General features: G+C 42.7%; 1 protein-coding gene across 1 annotated transcript in view; it reads left to right on the top strand.

Annotated features, from left to right (window-relative positions):
* Nucleotides 1-19790, top strand: part of LOC126252413 (serine/threonine-protein kinase 33-like) — a 112425-nt gene that overhangs the window by 57289 nt on the left and 35346 nt on the right. Inside the window, exon 5 of the mRNA XM_049953303.1 lies at nt 16424-16594. Within this exon, the coding sequence (XP_049809260.1) occupies nt 16424-16594 (171 nt within the window). The remainder of the gene's footprint in view (nt 1-16423; nt 16595-19790) is intronic.

Raw genomic sequence — 19790 nt, 5'->3', positions numbered from 1 at the left:
TTACATAGCCCACATGCTCCCCACAAAAAATTTTACAAATTGGTTTGGGCAGTGGCCAATACAGATTTGAAAAAAGTTTTCATAATTACAATAACAAAGAAATCAAATGCACACACTTATTGATACAATGTTGGTCAAAAGCTAAACTTTCTCACAGTCCATAAAGACAGTCCTGATCATTCATCATAATAGTAATTACAGTTTTTTTTTCACAAAGTCTCATTAGTAAAAGAAATTGCACACAGAAGTAGTGGATTTCCATGCAGTCTTGAAGAAGTAGTGTTGTCCTTCCAACGGAAAGACAGTGCTGACTCTTGACATGCTGACAGGTAATGGGCCACAACAGAGCAAACCCACAGCGGAGTCAATCGAAGTTTTGAAGAATATCGTTTGGTAGGTCATCACAGAGCAGACCCACTGCAGTCCTTGTAGAATTAATGGTACTGGTGGGCCACCAGAGGTGCAGACCCACTCAATCCTTGTAGAAGTAATGGTACTGGTGGGTCATCAAAGATGGAGACCCACTGTAGTCCTTGTAGAGATGGCCAGCAGCCATCTGTTGCGACTGTGCAGGTGCACAATCTGTGGTGTCACCGCTAGACACCACACTTGCTAGGTGGTAACTTAAATCGGCCGCGGTCCTGTAGTACATGTCGGACCCGCGTGTCGCCACTGTGTACTCGCAATCCTAGCGCCACCACATGGCAGGTCACAAGACACGGACTTCACCTCGCCCCAGTTGTACGGACGACATAGCTTGCGACTAGACCTACCAAGTATTCCTCTCATTTGCCGAGAGACAGATTAAATAGCCTTCAGCTAGTCCATCGCTACTACCTAGCAAGGCGCCATGTGTATCATTGCTAATTGCTTACTACTATGCAAGAGATGTATTTCAACAAGAAGAACATCATTAAAAGTTAAGTAGATGACAATCTCTCTTCTTTTCTTTATAGTTTTTCATCCAGTCTCCTGTTTCAGAATTTACGCCCGTCTGCGTTAGTTTCGCGTGCACCTAGCCACTCATTGTGTCGAGACCTTAGGGAATCGACACAACAATATTTTGGCGCCGAGGAGTGGTGCCGCGCCCACGTTGCAGTCTTTGTGTTATACTTGCTCTAATTTGCTTGTGTCATGGCTTCGCCGCATTCTCCAGATGTACTGTCCGAATTTTTTCGCTTGCAGAATCAGCAGACGCAGGCGTTATTGGAAGCCCTTGGACAGCTCGTCCAGGGTCAACGTGCGCTGCAAACCGATGCGGCGGCAGCCGTTTCATCGCTACCGCAGCCACACACCGCTGTCGCACCGCCATTTAGGCCCTTTGAGGCCCATAACGAGAGCTGGACTGAGTGGGCCGATCAGTTCAACTTCCACCTCACTGCTTATGGAATTCAAGGTAAAGAGCGGCAGCCGTTTTTGCTTTCTTGTGTCGGTGTGTCTACCTACCGTGTGATAGTGAAATTGTTTCCCCGACGAGACGTAGCAACTCTGTCCTACGAGGAAATTTTGTCGGCTTTAGATGCCTATTTCAAAGAAACAGTAAATGTAGTTGCAAAACGGTATACGTTTTTTCGTACAAAACGTACCGCCGGTCAGACTAACAGGGAGTGGGTAGCAACTTTGCAAGGACTTACTAGAGACTGCGCGTTTGCCTGTGAATGTGGCCTCCCATATTCAGATACTATGGTGCGTGATGCAATTGCACAGAACGTTTCTGATGTTCGCATAAGGGAACAGATTTTGAAACTAGTTAATCCCTCCCTGCAACAAGTGATAGACATATTGGACAGGCAAGACACACTTGACTTTGCTCAGGAATCATTTGAAACTTCGCCAGCAGTGTGTCACATTAATCGGCCCGCCCGGCCCGCTGCACGGGACGCTAAGCGGCCCTCGCGCCCGACTTCGCTGCGGCCGCCTAGCTTGCAACCACGTGCGCCGCGTAAGCAAGCAAATGCAGTGAAATCTTGCCCGCGGTGTGCGACTAGACATTCGCGTGACAATTGCCCGTCACGCCAAGCTATTTGCTTTTACTGTCACAAGAAAGGACATGTACAAAGTGTTTGCCAGAAAAAGCTTAGATCAGACAATCACGCAAATTCCAGGCCCTTTGCTTCGCGCCGGAATCGAACCCAGGACAATCAGGCTCGTGGACCTTCGCCCATGGACATTCATTTAGTTCATTCCCACCCGTCCAGTGACACTTTAGCTAACAGTGACTGTGTTCGTCCCACCCAAAGTGTGCGTCGACGTCGCCGGAAATCCCGTAAAGTTGCAAGTGCTTCTGGACCTGTATCAGTTCAAATTGCACGAGACAGTCGCTCTTGTCGTCAACAAGACAATAAACTTTTTGTGGACTTAGACTTTGCAGGAAAAGTGATACCATTCCAGCTCGATACCGGAGCTGCAGTTTCCTTGCTCAATCACGACACGTACAACCAACTGGGCGCCCCGCCATTGCGTGCCGCAAATGTTACGTTAACTAGTTACTCAGGACAGCATCTACCTGTGTTAGGACAGTGCAGCCTTCTTGCAACATACAAGGGACAGACAAAACTTGTGTCCTTTTATGTTCTTCGTTCCTCTAGTGCCGTGAACTTGTTTGGTTTAGATTTGTTTCAATTGTTTAATTTGTCTATAGTGAATCAGGTCCTATCAGTGAATCAGACTGTGCCTTCCGCCAGTGTTTCTAGTCTTTGTGAAGAATTTGCAGACATTTTTGCACCGGGCCTTGGTTGCGCTAAGAACTATGAAGCGCATTTGGAACTGAACGACAACGCGCAACCGAAATTTTTCAGAGCGCGCAATGTTCCCCACGCATTGCGTCATGAGGTCGCACGAACATTAGCCGAATTAGAATCTCAAGGTGTCATTGAACGAGTGCAGGCTTCTCTCTGGGCCTCACCCTTAGTAATTTTGCCCAAACCTTCCGGAAAATTGAGACTTTGTGTGGACTTCAAGGCAACTGTGAATCCACAACTTGTGACTGCTACTTTTCCTTTGCCCCGCCCGGAAGATCTTTTTGACAAACTGTGCCCGGGAAAATATTTTTCAAAATTGGACCTAGCAGATGCGTACTTGCAAATACCTGTGGACGACGAATCCCAGCGCGTCTTGGTGGTAAACACGCATCTTGGCTTGTATCGCTTCAAAAGACTGCCATTCGGATGTGCATCCGCCCCTGCTTTATTTCAGCAATATTTACAAACTATTTGTGCGTCGGTCCCTACGGCTGCGAACTATCTGGACGATATTGTGATCTCAGGAAAGACAGAAGCCGAACATTTGCAGAATCTCCGGACATTATTTCAGGTCTTGCGTCAGAATGGTCTTCGCTTGAGGAAGGACAAATGTGTGTTTTTTGCTCGTGACTTACCGTACCTGGGGCATGTCATAAATGCCCAAGGAATACATCCGAGTCCAGAGCACCTTCGTGCCATTCAGGACTTGCCGTCACCGCAGAACTTAAAACAGCTACAGAGTGTGCTGGGTAAGGTATATTATTATCACCGATTTGTGCGCAATGCTTCTTCCATTTCAGCTCCGCTTCATCGCTTACGCCGTAAAGGTGTTCCGTTCGTCTGGACGACGGAATGCGAACGCGCCTTTCGCCAGTTGAAATCGGCGTTACTTTCCAATACTTGCCTTACGCCATTCGATCCCCGAAAACCCCTTTTGTTGATGGTTGATGCATCGGATTTCGGGATCGGTGCGGTGCTTGCGCACAAAGATGGTTCGCATGATCGCCCTATTGCCTTTGCGTCAAAATTGCTCTCATCTGCGCAAAGAAATTATTCACAAATAGAGAAGGAAGCTTTGGCTCTTGTGTTTGGTGTAACAAAGTTTCATGACTTCTTGTATGGTCGTCACTTTACAATCATCACGGACCACAAGCCTTTGACATCGCTTTTTCATCCGAACAAGCCTGTACCTCCACGTACAGCGCAGAAATTCATTCGCTGGTCACTTTTTCTCTCGCAGTACCGCTACGATATCTTGTATCGGTCCACTGCTAAGCACGGTAACGCTGATGCGTTGTCCCGTTTGCCTGTTGCTGAGGATAAAGCATTCGATTCTTCCGAACTTGCTTGCATGTTCATTGATTCGGAAGCCGATGACGTGGTCGCATCGTTTCCGATTGATTTTCGTCGTGTAGCTACAGCCACAGCTGCTGACCCTGTCCTTGCTCCCGTTTTGCGTTTTGTTGCTACGCAATGGCCCTTGTCCAAGTCACGGATCGAGGATCCTTTGGTTCGCCGTTTTTTTGCTCACAAGGAGAGACTTTTTGTCCGACGTGGTGTTTTGTTGTTGCGTTCCGATAATGATCAATCCCGCGTCGTAGTCCCACGTTCGTTACAGTCCTCTGTCTTACGGCTTCTTCACCAAGGACATTGGGGTATCGTGCGTACGAAACAGCTTGCTCGACAGCACTGTACTTGGTTCGGAATCGATGCTGCGATTACGAATATGTGCTCCTCTTGCGTGGCGTGTGCCGAACAACAATCCGCACCGCCGCGGAAATTCTTTGCATGGCCGAAAGCCACTTCCCCTTGGCAACGCTTGCACATCGATTTTGCTGGTCCATTCTGGAATGCTCGATGGTTGGTTGTGGTCGATGCTTTCAGTAATTTTCCTTTTGTTGTCCGGATGTCTTCCACGACGTCTTCTGCCACCATCCAAGCCTTGTCTGCTATCTTTTGCATTGAAGGTCTTCCGCAGACTATTGTTTCCGACAATGGCCCACAATTCATGTCCGCAGAATTTCAGTCATTCTGCCAGGCCAATGGTATTCAACATCTGACATCCGCGCCGTTTTCGCCTCAGTCAAACGGTGCCGCGGAACGATTGGTCCGGCCTTTCAAGTCACAGATGTTGAAGTTGAAAGAGTCGCATTCTCGGGAGGACGCTTTGTTGCTCTTTTTGTCTTCATATCGCTCTCAGCCTCGCGATGGTCGCTCGCCGGCTGAGTTGCTCCACGGTCGTCCTCATCGCAACCTGATGTCTTTGCTGCATCCGCCACATCCGGTTCCTGTGCAGCGGCAGTCTCCTGCTTTTGCTCCTGGCGACGTTGTCTATTATCGCAACTATCGCGGTTCACAGCGTTGGCTCGCAGGGCGCATTCTTCGCTGCCTCGGCCGCGCGATGTATTTGGTTTTGGGGGCCTCTGGTGAGGTGCGTCGGCATCTCAATCAGCTGCGCCTCTGTCGTCGCCTGGGTTCTGCCGCTCCCCGTCTGCTTTCAGCGACGGAGCCGTCCGGTCAGCGCCCTGGGGACCCATCTACTGGCTCGCCTCATCCCCAGGTGTTACCGACGATGCCTTCCATTTTGCCTCATGGCGTCGCGCCGCCGCAGCCGCCGCCGGCGCCGCCAGCAGCGGACGCTTCGCTGCAGCCGCCTCGCGCCTCCCTGGGTCACGCGCCGCCGCTTGCTTCCCGTGACCAGCCGTCCTCCGCCATGGACCTCTTGCCCGCTCCGGACCAGATGTCGTCTTCGCCCGTCGGGTGCTCCGACCACATGGAGGTCGACCCCGCGGCTCCTCTTATATCATTACGTGCGCAAACACCTCATGTTGACGTGCACCCTGGACTAGGTTTGCAGGCGTTTCCTAGCTCCCCTCGGACCGAATGGCCGGGTGCGGGTGGCACAGCCTCGCCTGTTGTTAGGCTCCCCACCTCATCGCATACGTCAACATGGGGTCCTCCCCACGGCGGGCGGAAGCCTTATCTCACGACCGTTCGCCGATTTGCGGGGGAGGAATGTGGTGTCACCGCTAGACACCACACTTGCTAGGTGGTAACTTAAATCGGCCGCGGTCCTGTAGTACATGTCGGACCCGCGTGTCGCCACTGTGTACTCGCAATCCTAGCGCCACCACATGGCAGGTCACAAGACACGGACTTCACCTCGCCCCAGTTGTACGGACGACATAGCTTGCGACTAGACCTACCAAGTATTCCTCTCATTTGCCGAGAGACAGATTAAATAGCCTTCAGCTAGTCCATCGCTACTACCTAGCAAGGCGCCATGTGTATCATTGCTAATTGCTTACTACTATGCAAGAGATGTATTTCAACAAGAAGAACATCATTAAAAGTTAAGTAGATGACAATCTCTCTTCTTTTCTTTATAGTTTTTCATCCAGTCTCCTGTTTCAGAATTTACGCCCGTCTGCGTTAGTTTCGCGTGCACCTAGCCACTCATTGTGTCGAGACCTTAGGGAATCGACACAACACAATCACCATTGAAGAGTCTTGCGGGCAATATAGCAAGTCCATAAACCACCACTTGTGCACTCACAAAGTTTTTTGGAATTGTCCTTAGAACCAGCAATGCTGTTATCCAGTCCCTTGCTGAATCATTAACACACGTGCAAACACTATCCGTCCCTACTTCTCACATATTGTCCATATACTATGACCAACAGAAACGTGTGCAGTGAAATGTAACTTACAAGTTACTTAATTTGATGACCTGGTGTCAATTACAATTTTATAACATAAGAATACAATTACAAAGGTACAAAATACATCATAAAGAACATAACAATACAGATAAAATTTGTAGTAATACAGGCTTTACAACAGAATAGAAATAAACATATACATCAGTGTTACAGGAATTATGACATAAGTACATACATAAAAGATCAGAATGACTTTCGAAACATCAACTTCACACATGAGCATGAAAACAAAACAGAATAAATAATGTCTAAACATCTTTACAAAGTAAATAACACAGTATTAGAAAAATCCTACAACAGAACAACATCAGCTAAACACATAAAGACAGGAAAAACACAAATACACAAGGGTACACAAACACGTAGAGGGATGACACAAAAGGAAAGGACAGGGTTTGTTTTACTGCAGTATTTTGCATGGAGATCTCCCTTCGTTCATCATTATTCCCAAAAGGTCCTATCTATACCTGCTTTCTGTACTTTTTTCGTATAACTTCTCAATGCATTTCTTCCAATTCATCGCAACTCATTCTCTTGTATAGTCTACCCCCTCTTAAGCTAACTTAAATCTACTGAGCTCAGATGCTAAACTAAGGGACGAGGCAATGCAGCAGTACAAAACAATTAACGCAAACAGCAATAAAAAAATGCAGATTTGCGAAGCAAGCAGCATTATAGAAATTAGCAAAACAATTGCAATATTACAACTAATATAAGGCAATGTGCAGCAAACAAGAAAAATAAATCAGTAGTAAACTGGCTTAGAAGAGTAACACAAATTAAAATTCAGTAGCACTATGCCTGGCAAACAGCATAACTTATACCTAAACATGACAAAGTTCAAGCAGAAAAAATATTACAGTAAAGACAACAATGCAGACAAGGGAAATGTATATTCACATCTTAATGTCTATGTAATTAAAGTGGTGCACCACAAAAACATATTCTACAAAAAATTACCAAGTACTTGAAAAGAAAATTATATATGCAGTTACTGTTATTAGTCCCTTCTTATTGTTCTTTCCATTCCAAGAGCTCCTTTTTTAAGAATGTGGATTACAAAATTATTATTTAATAGATCTGTTGACAGAAAGTGTTCACATTAGCAAATGCATTTTATTTTATAAAAGCAATGCTGCAACACAGCTGGAAACTAGATATCAAATGAAATAAGCAACTATTAAAAGCAAAGCATAAAAATATCATTCAGTAGTCATGTGACATTTCATAAGTTAGTAGAAATTCTCTCAACTCTCGTAGAAAGACACTTGTCCTAATCAGGTGTGCAGTTGTACGAATATTTCCCATCAATTCATAAGCATTTCAGTAAGTAGCACAAAATACGAGTAATCATATGTTTCCAAGTAATGAGCGTGTCGTATTTGCGATGCTTTCTACAAAGGAATGTCAATAGCGAGGTTAATGGCCTCTTTTTTTTCACCTAATGGCTATTTCTCCAGGTGGCTGGCACAGGTGGCCGCTCAAGACGCATTACGTGAAGGTCACTTACCTTTCTTACCGAAATATTTACGACAACAGTTTCCGCTACAGTGGCAGTCTCGTATAAAAATATTTCACATGTCAAGAATTTGCGTTACAAATCTGTAGAAACAAAATCCTATTGATATAACAGTGTCCAAAAAGTTTTCGTCGGCATTCTAATACATTCAAGCATTTACATACATTTCATAACTCTTAAAGTACGATTCTTGGTTTCCAACAACCTGTTTCACAAACCAGAGTGAGTCCCTAACCACTACTCATTATTCCTTACCTTATTCGTCGACACTTCTTAAATATTGTATGATAACAGATACGTAGCATACACAGATAACTCATATAGCATCAGCTTATTGATCGTAAACATACCGCAACAGCATAATACACATAGTCATCGTAATAATAGCATCATAACACCTCAGTCAAATCTCGAAAACGTCGTAGCTTCCTCCAATAATTTCAAAACCTAAAAAAAATTCTCTGCTCATTTCAGTGGTGTCATCTACCTCAAACGTACTTTAAAATCATGCTCCCTTACCAAATACATCATTCAAAGCTCTCATAGTATCACAATGGTTCCGAAAAAATATGAACAGTTCACAAAGTACAGACAAAATACAAGTTCATAAGTTACCCAACTGTGTAATTGCATAAACATGTGTCACTGATGTAGTAAAAAAAAATGTTTATCTCTCAGTTAAATGATCAGATAGCCGTGTAATTTGTGTGTTGGAGAAATATGGTACCGATGTGTAAAGTTGTATAAGCAAGTACCATATTAGCTGGGGCTCCTTGTGCTTGCCAAACACATGGTACACAAAGTAAGCGTGTACCCCCTGAGGATTAATGTAATTATACCCTCAGGTGTTACAGATTATTGCAATGGAATGAAATGTATCACGGAAAAACTTCGTATCATTGTACTTCAAATATCTTTAAAAATAAATGTTTTAAGTACAAAATTAATCACTCAAATACGTGTCCTATAGCGCTAAATGTGCGTCTTGCTGTAAGATAATTCTGTGGAAGTGTCGTAATTATCGTCCTCCGAAAGCTAAGTTCTGCAGAAGTCAATGTACTTACCTGATGATAAACAAAAGTGAAATGCTTTGCGTATAGATATCTTAGTTATTACGCTTATTGCCATGATGAAGAAAGTACTGTGCTGTAACGTATTGTTGTGCTACGGAAAAGGCAGTCTCATTGTAGCTATACCACAAAAGTTACTACTAAAACATGTTTTACTTTCCAGAATAATTCAGAACAAACAGTGCAGATATAAAGCAGATACAGCACAAAAGCAACAATGTAAATTGTGTCACTCATTAGTAGGGTTGTGATAAAAATCGTGTAGCTGTCACATAAACTAACCACTGTGTCATCTGCTATCTCACAGAAAGTACTTTAAATCCAGAATGTATTTTCAAATAAACCAAAATGTTGCATTAAAATCTCATTAGCAGTACTGGTAAATGTTCTATGTATGTAAGCCTTATAGTCGTTACATAATCATGCAACTAACAAGCAAGAATGTACACACACAATAACACTGTGTCGTCTGTTCACAATAACAATGCATTCGTAATTTCTGTTTAAAAATGTTCCCTAGGTTCTAGACTGGATATTTAACTTCAAACATTGTTGCATGTTAACAGTTTCTTAAGTCTGACAAAGCATACTAGAAATGTGAAGTGAAAAGTTTTATGGCAAAGACAAAGTTAAAAGGCAGATTATCTTTCAATAAACGGTTTTACATTTGAAATGTGGTACAATCTTTTACTCTTCATAGTACTCAGAGTTTCAACGTCAACCCAGTTATCGTGCGGTATACGTCGGTAAAGAATACTGGAATTTTTCTCAAGGTTAGCGTCTATGTAATTTTTTTTTTTTTTTTTTTTTTTTGAGCCAGCTGGCGCAGGTGGCTGCCTGCGGCACGAGTCATTATCTGCCTCTTTGTTGGCGCGCGTCGTTATTGGGATTAGGAGACCTAGCTTCTACAAATTCACGTTGTCGAAAGTGCCCTGCTCTGTTTGAATCCCGCCAGTTCTGATGAAATTCAGGTCTGTTGTTATGATTATCTCGTCTGTCGTCATGTCGGTAGATTTCATAATTTCTTTCTTGTCGGTCATGTGGTGGAGAATTTCTCCCTGAATCGTAACTGCACGCTGGACCGTTGCATCTAAAGTTATTCTGTCTTCCTTGATAATAATTATTTTGGTTCCCAAATTGTCTGTTTCTCTGATTGTCTCTGTGATAGTCACTACCGCGGAGAGGTGATCTTTCCCTGTAATTATTACTACTCTGCCAACGGTTGTCATACGGGTGGTGTCTGTTTTGGTCACGATTTGTGTTGTGAGAATAGCCTTGTCGTGTCCAGTTATTATTTCTTTCATCGCAGAATTGCGATGGATGTGATCTGTAATTGTTGTGTTCCTGTTTCCGCTTTCCGCGACTGTCAGTGTCAATTTCTAATTCTTGTAACAGTCCCTGAAAAGCTTCAATGTCGTCTTTGCAACGTCCTGCCAAAATAATATGTCGTAAATGTTCAGGTAATTTGCTTAAGCAAATGCGGATGAGTTCTGAGGGGCTGTATGGGTTTGACAGGTATTGATTCTTGTGCAACATGTCTTCAAAATATTTGACAAGACTGGAAAATTCAGATTGTTCGAAACGTTTCATCATTATGATGCTATGTTTTACTCGGTCTTGTGTGGCTTGAGACCAATATGCTGAGAGGAAGGCATGATAAAAATCTCCTTCACTGTGACAATCGTGAATGACCGATCGCATTCTTACAGCTGGTTCATTCTCCAAGTAGCCACACATAAATTCTAACCTGTGCTCCAATGACCAGTTGGGAGGAAAACAATGAGAGAATTGATGGAGCCACGCTTGTGGATGAATGTCGTTGGCAGAATTCTTAAATGTTTTGAATTTACGTGTAGTAATAAACAGCTTATAGTCAAAATCATCGTGTCGGCGAGTAGCATATCTGTCATTGTTACGTCGTGTTGGCCGTTCCATCTCAAAATTCGGTGCACCTTGCCATTTTCTTTCATAATTTCCGAAGTGTCCTGTGTTATTATCTTGTGGGTGTTCCGTATTTCTAAGTCCCTCTTCCCGTGTTGGGGCGCGAGTGTCCTCTGAAATACGTAATTCTTGTATTACCTGTGTCAGCTGATCTTGTACTTCCCGGATTTCTCTTTGGTGTTGCGTATTAATTTGATTCAGATTTTGTTTCAGTTTCCTAATTTGTTCGCACTCTTCTGTCTCATTAAAGACTACCGGTTTTGTGTCATTCAGATTATCATCTACCTTCATAGATAAATTATTTAGCTGATCCGAAAGTTCAACTACTTTCTCTGATAATGAACTAATTTCCTCCATGTGTCTTTCTGAACCAATTTTCAGAGTATCTACTGTGTCCTTTAAGTTCTCCTGAGTTTTTGCAAGTTGCGTAACCGAATCGGTAGATGCAACTGAGTCAAATTTAGCTTGCAAGGTCTCATGATTTTCATGAACAATAGTTTGCAGTTCTTTTATGGCTGCTTCGTGGTTCTGTAATGCATTTTCATGCCGCGAAAAAATAGGTTGAAAATGCTCACAAATTTGAGTTTTTACGTCATTACAGACTTTCTGACATTTCGATTCAATGTTATGTAACTCAGTAGTTAAATCTTCACGTGTTTGTTCAAGAGTTTGTTCCAATGAGTCTAACTTTTTAAGATTTTGTTCCACTGTGTCTAACTTTTGAAGCTTTTGCTGTGTTTGTCTCTGATTTTGTTCCATTGTGTCTAACTTTTCAAGCTTTTGTCCCATTTGTTGCATTAATTGTAATAACAATGCACTGGTGTCAGAAACATGTTGCTCAGTGCTTTTCGGCAGTGAATTTGCACCGGCAACATTCACATTTTGACAAGCGGAAAATGTGTCTTGACTCATTTGAGAAAACGGTGAGGACGCAAAACCTGAATCTACAGTATTTGCAAAATTGTGTCCTGTCATTTCGGATTCCTGAGGCGAGCTGTTGCCGAGCGATCGATCGATAATGCTTCCCTGTTCACTACCTGTTTCACTGTCTACGCCATTGTTTGCAGCCCGCTCCATTTCCCTACGCACAGTTACCAAATTACTACTTCGAACGTCTGTTAATTCATTACACAGTGGTGCTGGCAAGCTACGCTCGTCGTCACTATTTTTTCTCAGTTTACTTTGGAGCCTAGTGTTACGTTTTTCACACGCCATTATTGTCACAATATTTCACACGATAACACAGAAAAGCACAATTTGAAAAGCAAAATAAGATAACACATTAACATAGAAATGGAAATAATGTATACTTAAATACTTGGTGCAAATCTACATGGCTCAAAAAATGGTTCAAATGGCTCTGAGCACTATGGGACTCAACATCTTAGGTCATAAGTCCCCTAGAACTTAGAACTACTTAAACCTAACTAACCTAAGGACATCACACACACCCATGCCCGAGGCAGGATTCGAACCTGCGACCGTAGCAGTCCCGCGGTTCCGGACTGCAGCGCCAGAACCGCTAGACCACCGCGGCCGGCGCAAATCTACATGCATGTCACAACTGTTTTACTGTACAACAATGAAAGACTGCAACTACAAAGGAGATTCTCTCTACAATTATGCGCTAGCAATAAACAAAATCTACGCTAATTACACAAACTACAAGAAAAAATCAGAAGATTCCACTGAGGTATCCTCGGCTAAGGGTCGACATATGAAACGTCCCCTTAGAACAATTATACACGTGACTGTGCCTTAAACTGACACACAATATTTTGTTAGCGCAACGCAATCTGACTTTCAATAATCCCTACAAAAGAATGGGCCCTGACTAACATTAAACTATACCTTTCACAAATCACTTACCTCACAAAAATCTTCTCTACTCAAGCTACTGCAATACAGCGAGCGCCACTACTGCCAGCTAAATAAAAGATTCAAAGTACTGAAGGCACTAACTACTGATAGGCATAGTTAGCAAATGAAAGATTTTGATAGAGAACAAACAATGTATTTACCTCAATAGTCATAATATATATAGCAGTTCATGACAAATTTCAAAACTCCGCCATCTCTCTCCCCACATCCACCACTGCTGGCGGCTCACCTCCAACTGCGCAACGCTACGCGCTGTTCACAGCCAGCTGCCGAACACCACAATGGCGAGTATTACAACAATGCAAAGCAGCCACAGACTGCACACAGCACAGCCAGTGATTTTCATACAGAGGTGACGTTACCAATAAAAAAAACCTAAACAGCCTACTTACAATTTCTTGTACATAGATCTTACAGAGAATATGTTACTTTTCGAAATATTGTGTGTACAGTTTAAACGGGTTAAGTGGTAAGACCTGTATCTCCTGAAGACCGTAAAGTTGAACTAGGAAGCTTTAATGAATCTACCGGTACCATATCTATAATGTTATGACTTGAAGGGGCTGCGAGTATAGAGCTATATTGTACATGGCGTCCGTCTACCCTGAGGAGCCCTGGCCACAAGTGTCATAGCTCAGAATCTCTCATTCCTGGTCTACTCTATGCGATGCTGGCGCCAAATAAGATGTGGTGGCGCTTGGTAGCCCCTCCCATTGTTTTTATCATTTATTGGTTCAGTGCATGGACCATCGTCTCCACCTCACTGTTGCGTTATAGATGGAACAATGCCAAGGTGACATTTAATGCAATTCCTGTTACAAAAGCGACTAAATGTTTTTGATATAAGTTATAGACTATTGAATGATAATATGGTACGCGCTAGGTCTTCTATTGATAATGACTCTGCGATAGTAGACATGAGTGAAAGCTATAGAAAATTGGACAGCCCACCTGCACTAACCACGTGGACCAATATGCCATTTTGATACAAAATATTGACCCACAAATAATTAATATCGCTACCTCAGTATGGTGTAATGGAAATCTTGGATACTAAGAATGATTTAATTTCACAACGGGGAAAGAAACAGAAGCATGAACAAATGGTACTGCCCTACGATGAGTGAACAGTTGCCAGAGACTCGCCTTATAGGCACATCACATGCAATGAGGACGTGCAATCTCCCACTGCAAGCCTAACTTCTACTCACAAAAGAGAAGCGAGAAACATTAGATGTCTGTAACAAGGCGGAAACAGAAACAGAATGATTAAAGCTTTGTGTTAACATTAATTTATCCATTTGACTAATTGTTCAGCTGGTTGCTGTATTTCTGAAAATAAAGCCTTGTCTCCCATGGAATAGGACACGCTAACACATGACTCTGACTGTACAACACTATAAGTCGCTTCACTGTAGCTTCCAAGTATCGCCTAGAGAAATACCTTCACTTTACCAGCCAGCAGTCGATAACATGTGTACAGAAAACCTTGCAACGTCTTAGCGACACAGAATTCGTCTAAAATGAATATGAAACGCGACTATTTAATGAACGAATTTCAGCTTCTGTGTAGAAAAGCTAAAACAATCTGTCTGAAAATTGTGGTGGTACACACGTCCGCTTTGCAAAGGCGGAACTGCGAGATCCAGAATGGTAAATGCTTTTTACCGCATTGCACCAAGCTTCGCCTGGTAGTGGGCTTTATAAAATTTGTTTATAGAGCAAAGTGTAAGAGGTTTTGGCCCAATAGGGCACTGATCATCTCCTCGTTAACTGATGGTCACAAAGCTCAACGAATTTATGTCTTTGCAGTTGAACTGAAGCCCAATGAGAGTCATAAAAGGCCTGTGTTGATACATACTGAATAGCGGGTCTATCCACCTACAGACATTGAACTGTTGAATCATGTAAGGTCACGCTGTCGCCAATCCACTTAGTCTGAATACCGTAGTGCTTTACTAGACGTCGCCCTGTTGGAGGTGGTATGTCGTTGCCTTCCTGAATTACGTAGTTACACGGGGAACTTCTGTCTAAAGTGGACTCCCAACGGCGCTGATACTCGGCAGTTTTCACTACCTAACAGTTTTGCCATTTGGAAATACAGGGTTTAACGGGTATAATTGCAGTTTTTTTATATGTGAAACCTTAGTTCGTACATACATCAGTGCGATTGTTGTTTTTTCTCTGCGTCGAACAGTCTTTCCACAAATACGTCACAAATCTTACGACCTGATGTTTTCTACTTGGTCGTACTGCACTAATAAGTGGACTACGCCTGTCAGAATAGAGCATTCACGTGTTCACACTTTAGCAACTTCAGAAAGCTGCTGTTGTCAGATGTACTTGGAGGTACTAACCAACCTAAAAACATATGACTTGTAATAGCTATAATTATTAGTCCACAAACAACGTAAATACTGATGTAATATTCTTCATTACATCGGTCTTAGTCAACAGTAGCAATATCTGCACTTATGTCCATTACGCCCTGTATATTTGGAAAATAAAGTTGAAACACAAAACAAGGTTTTAGATGTCATGCTGTTAGGAATCAGAAGGGTGACTAGAGTATTGTTAGTAAAAAAATTAAACAGCTGACATTTGTACAAGAATATTGCTACCCAATGATTCAAACTGCTGACTATTTACAACGAACTTAGTTTTCATTCGCAAGTTTTAATAAAATTTGATCGGTAACAGTGAATAATTGTGTCCTGAACCGCCAGTGTATCCCATTCGTAAACCCAAGAAACAATGCAACGATTTATGAGATTATGCGTTTGGCACTTGACAGCTGGAAAGTTCTTGGTAAACAGTAGGAAAATTTAATCGTAATTAATATTTGTGTTTCTCACAGAGAAGGACGTCGGTGTTCAATATTATTTTGTTTTTGACTGGGCTCCACAGTTGTGATACTTCCAGTGCTTCAGCTTCAGGTGTCTCCTTTGCATTTCGGTTCACAGAGTGGAGCAATCTGAGGTACATTTGCTTGATGAATCTAACTTGCACTTTTCTTATGACAGATAGAACTTACGTGAAATATTTTCAGAGAACTTCAGAACGTTTCGCCGTTGTTTTGTATTCCTATTTGCACTATCATCCTATTGATTTGTAAATGGATTATAACCCAGAATATGTTGATTCTGATTTTTTTAATAATAATGATGGTTGTACTGTTCAGAGTGTTCGGCCGTGTACCAAGTTATTCATAAGTTGTGTAATGTAATCATTATGTTTCCCTGAGACTTTAATTAAATACATGCATTGCCTGTGTTCTAATAAGATACCTTAACACAATGAATTAAGCAATGCATGATAATGTTTGTCAAGGTTTTGATTTTGTTATACTTATCTCGTGTCGTTGTCGATTAAGAATTCGATGCCAAGAAGGGAATAAAAGTAAATCACCTAACGTAGTTAGCTTTGTTAAAGGTTCTTTTAGTGTTTAACTCAATATCTTCGTTCTCTGAAAGGCCATTTTCATAGCTTTGCCATAAATTGGCGGAGAAGCATGCTATGATGTTTCTTTCAGCCCACGGAAATTCGCAGGCATCGTGCACAGGGACCTGAAGCTGGAGAATATCCTGCTGACAACGAACCCGGCCGACCCGGAGGACAAACTCTACATCAAGGTGACCGACTTCGGGCAGAGCGTCGTCCGAAGCGGAGTCGCCCACGACCAGATGCTGCACGAGCGCTGCGGCACCATGGCCTACATGGGCAAGTACACCCCCCCCCCCCTGGCTTTCTCTACACTGTACAGACTATCAGAATAAATACCGCCTACAGATGTCGAAGCAACTCGTGTGGATGTAGACAACTCTCTAGGTGACAAAAGTCGTGGGGTGCCTCCCAATATCAAGTCGGACCTTCTTTTCCCCAGTGTAGTGCAGCAACTCGGCTTGGCATGACCTCAACATTTCGTTTGAAGTCCCTTGCAGATATATTGATGGGATTCATGTCGTGCTATCTGGGTGACCAAATCATTCACTCGAGTTATCCAGGATGTTCTGCAAACCAGTCGCGAACAATTGTGGCCCAGTGTCATGGCGCATTGTCATCCATAAAAAAGTCCATTGTTGTTTGGGGAAATGAAGTCCATGAATGGCTGTAAATGATCTCCAAGTTACCGAACATAACTATTCCAATCAATGACTGGATTAGTTAGACCAGAGATCCAGTCCATTCCATTTAAACACAGCCCTCACCTTTATGTATCACCACCAGCTTGCACAGTGCCTTGTTGACAGCTTGGGTAGATGGCTTCATGGGGTCTACCCACTCTAGAATCCTACCACCATCTCTTAGCAACTGGAATCGGGAGTCATCTGACAGGGCCACGGTTTTCCAGTCGTCTAGTTTCCAGCCGACATAGCCACGAGCCCAAGTGAGGTGCTATAGCCGATATCGTGTCGTTAGCAAAGGCACTCGAGTCGGTCGCTGCTGCCACAGACTATTAATGCCAAATGTGCCACACTGTTCTAATGGCTACGTTCGACGTATATGTCACATTGTTTTCTGTGATATTTCACGCATTTCTTGAAAGTCAGTACTGCCACTGGACTGTTTTATTTGCAGTGTTGCGTTTACACGATCATGATTTCGGCTTTACAATGCCATTATCAAGTATTTTAAATATTGACCCTTAGACAATGTGTCTAATAGTGTATTTTGAATATGACAGTATGTCATCTTAGGCACTGTATAACATTAAAACACTTGATAATGGCATTGTAAAGCCGAAATCATGATCGTGTAAATGTAACACTGCAAATAAAAAACAGTCCAATGGCGGTACTGACTTTAAAGAAATATATTATGAAAAAATTATTATATTCACGCATTGTTGATTGTTTGTTACCACTGACAGCTCTACGGAAACGCTTTCGGTCGTTAAGTGACGGGAATCTGCCATTGCATTGTCCGTTGTGAGACGTGAGACGCAATGCCTGAAATTTGACGCTGTGGATCTAGGGATATCGAATTCCCTACTGATTTCTGAAATGGAAGGTCCCATGCGTCTAGCTCCAACTACTATCCCGCGTTCAAGGTCTGTTAAGTCCCGTCTTGCGGCCTTAATCGCGTCAGAAACCTCGTTCTGCATATGGATTCAAACCCAGGTCATGCAGACTACGATTTCGTGACTGACGGAAACTAACAGTCATTCCTGACTAGGCATACAGAGAGTGATATACCTCGATTTTAGACGGTATCAGTTAGCAAATATCAACTTTAAATTACATAACGTAAATATTTTTAACGGACGCGAATTCCTACACAGCATCTATTGTCCCTGTCAACGATCACGAGAGATGTTAAATATTGCTACTTCACAAGTAACTTACTTGAAATGCCTTGAGGTAAAGCTATGTGTTGGACAGGGATTCGAACCCAGAACCTAATCGGATTGTTATCGAAACACAATCAACTGTGACATATCGGGTTTTCTCAGCAGTAGCTAGATGTTTTAACTGAAATGACGAGACGAAACATTACTTTTTTCCTTCCCAGGACTCCAACCCGGCACCTATCGCTGCTATATTCTAGAGAAAACGAACGTTAAATGTGGGTTTGTTACACAAGCAGCGACATGTGAGCATTTTTGAACTAGAAATAATATGACGAAGAGTTCAGTGCTGACTGGGAATAGACCCCCACACATATCGTTGACTACACACAAAGAGACGTCACCTACCGACTTTTTCTCCTCCAGCAGCTCGGATTAACATCCTTGAACTTACAGTTCTGTGTATCACTGGGAGTGAAAAACGTCAGATATCGATAGTGTTGACAACGAATGAAAATGCATTAAAAACCAAAATTATTGTCCACCAGTAGATAGCTGTTCTCATGCTAGACTTTGATAATACATAATGAAAACTTTAGTTCCAGGCAAGGATTCGGACCCATTCACGCGCAATATGTGGAGATGTTGACTAATCTGCAGTTTTGAACAATTGCAGTCGAGCTGTATTGTAACGAAGAGATCAAATTCCGCGTTAGGGGCGGTCTGAGTTGCATTCCCAGTTCAGAACCAATTTTATCGACATAAAGAAGCTCAGAAAAAACATGGAATAAGTGTCCAGTGACACTACATAGCGTTTGTTTCGTCACTAGAAATAAATAACTAGTATAAGAAAGGTTACTGGTGATAGAGTTCCCACATTTCGCCATTGTGGTTCAACCTCACTTGGTAGAGAAGGAATATCATGTTTAATGTGAATTTCAGACCACAATGCCATTATACCTTCTTCACTTGGCGTAGCCAGAAGAGAATAGAATCCGTCTCTCCCTGTTAAAAACCATGGGCAGAAGTTTGAATCGAACCCAGAACCATCATCATAGGAAACCATCATGAATCCAACATACCACCAAATCATCTTCTATATGACTCATTTTTCTTTCATAACACCGTTGCGACACACTCGATGAGAAGTCTGACACACAGGCTCCCTGTAGTGGTTTGCAGCATGTTCAGTACATTCATTTACTTCGTTGAGCGAATCGCCATGAACTAGCTGCCTCGGCTACCCAGTGCATACATTCGATTCTATTTTGTAATCACCGAAATAAAATCACGTAACTGCCACCTACACAGAACTGCCAACAGTGGAGGATGCAGAAATTTAAATAGGAAGTGTTCCTTTCCATTTGAGCTACTCTACTGCGCTATCTGTTTGTTGAAAACGTCGTGCAGTGCAAAAGAAAAGCTCTAACTGTCTGTCTCTCAAAAGTCTAGGTCCGGCCATATGCATTATCTCACAGCACTTTGGAATGCGGTAGTTCTTGAGGACATTATGTTGACTTTGGAGGTGCTGCAGCTACATGACAGCAAGTAGCGTAATGGTAAGTGTGGCGCACCGTAGATAAGACGTCGTGAGTTCTATTACATTCGCTGCTACATTTATTAAAACGC

Source organism: Schistocerca nitens, chromosome 4 (assembly GCF_023898315.1).
Source record: "Schistocerca nitens isolate TAMUIC-IGC-003100 chromosome 4, iqSchNite1.1, whole genome shotgun sequence".
NCBI lineage: Eukaryota > Metazoa > Arthropoda > Insecta > Orthoptera > Acrididae > Schistocerca > Schistocerca nitens.
This window is presented reverse-complemented; position numbering and strand designations above follow the sequence as displayed.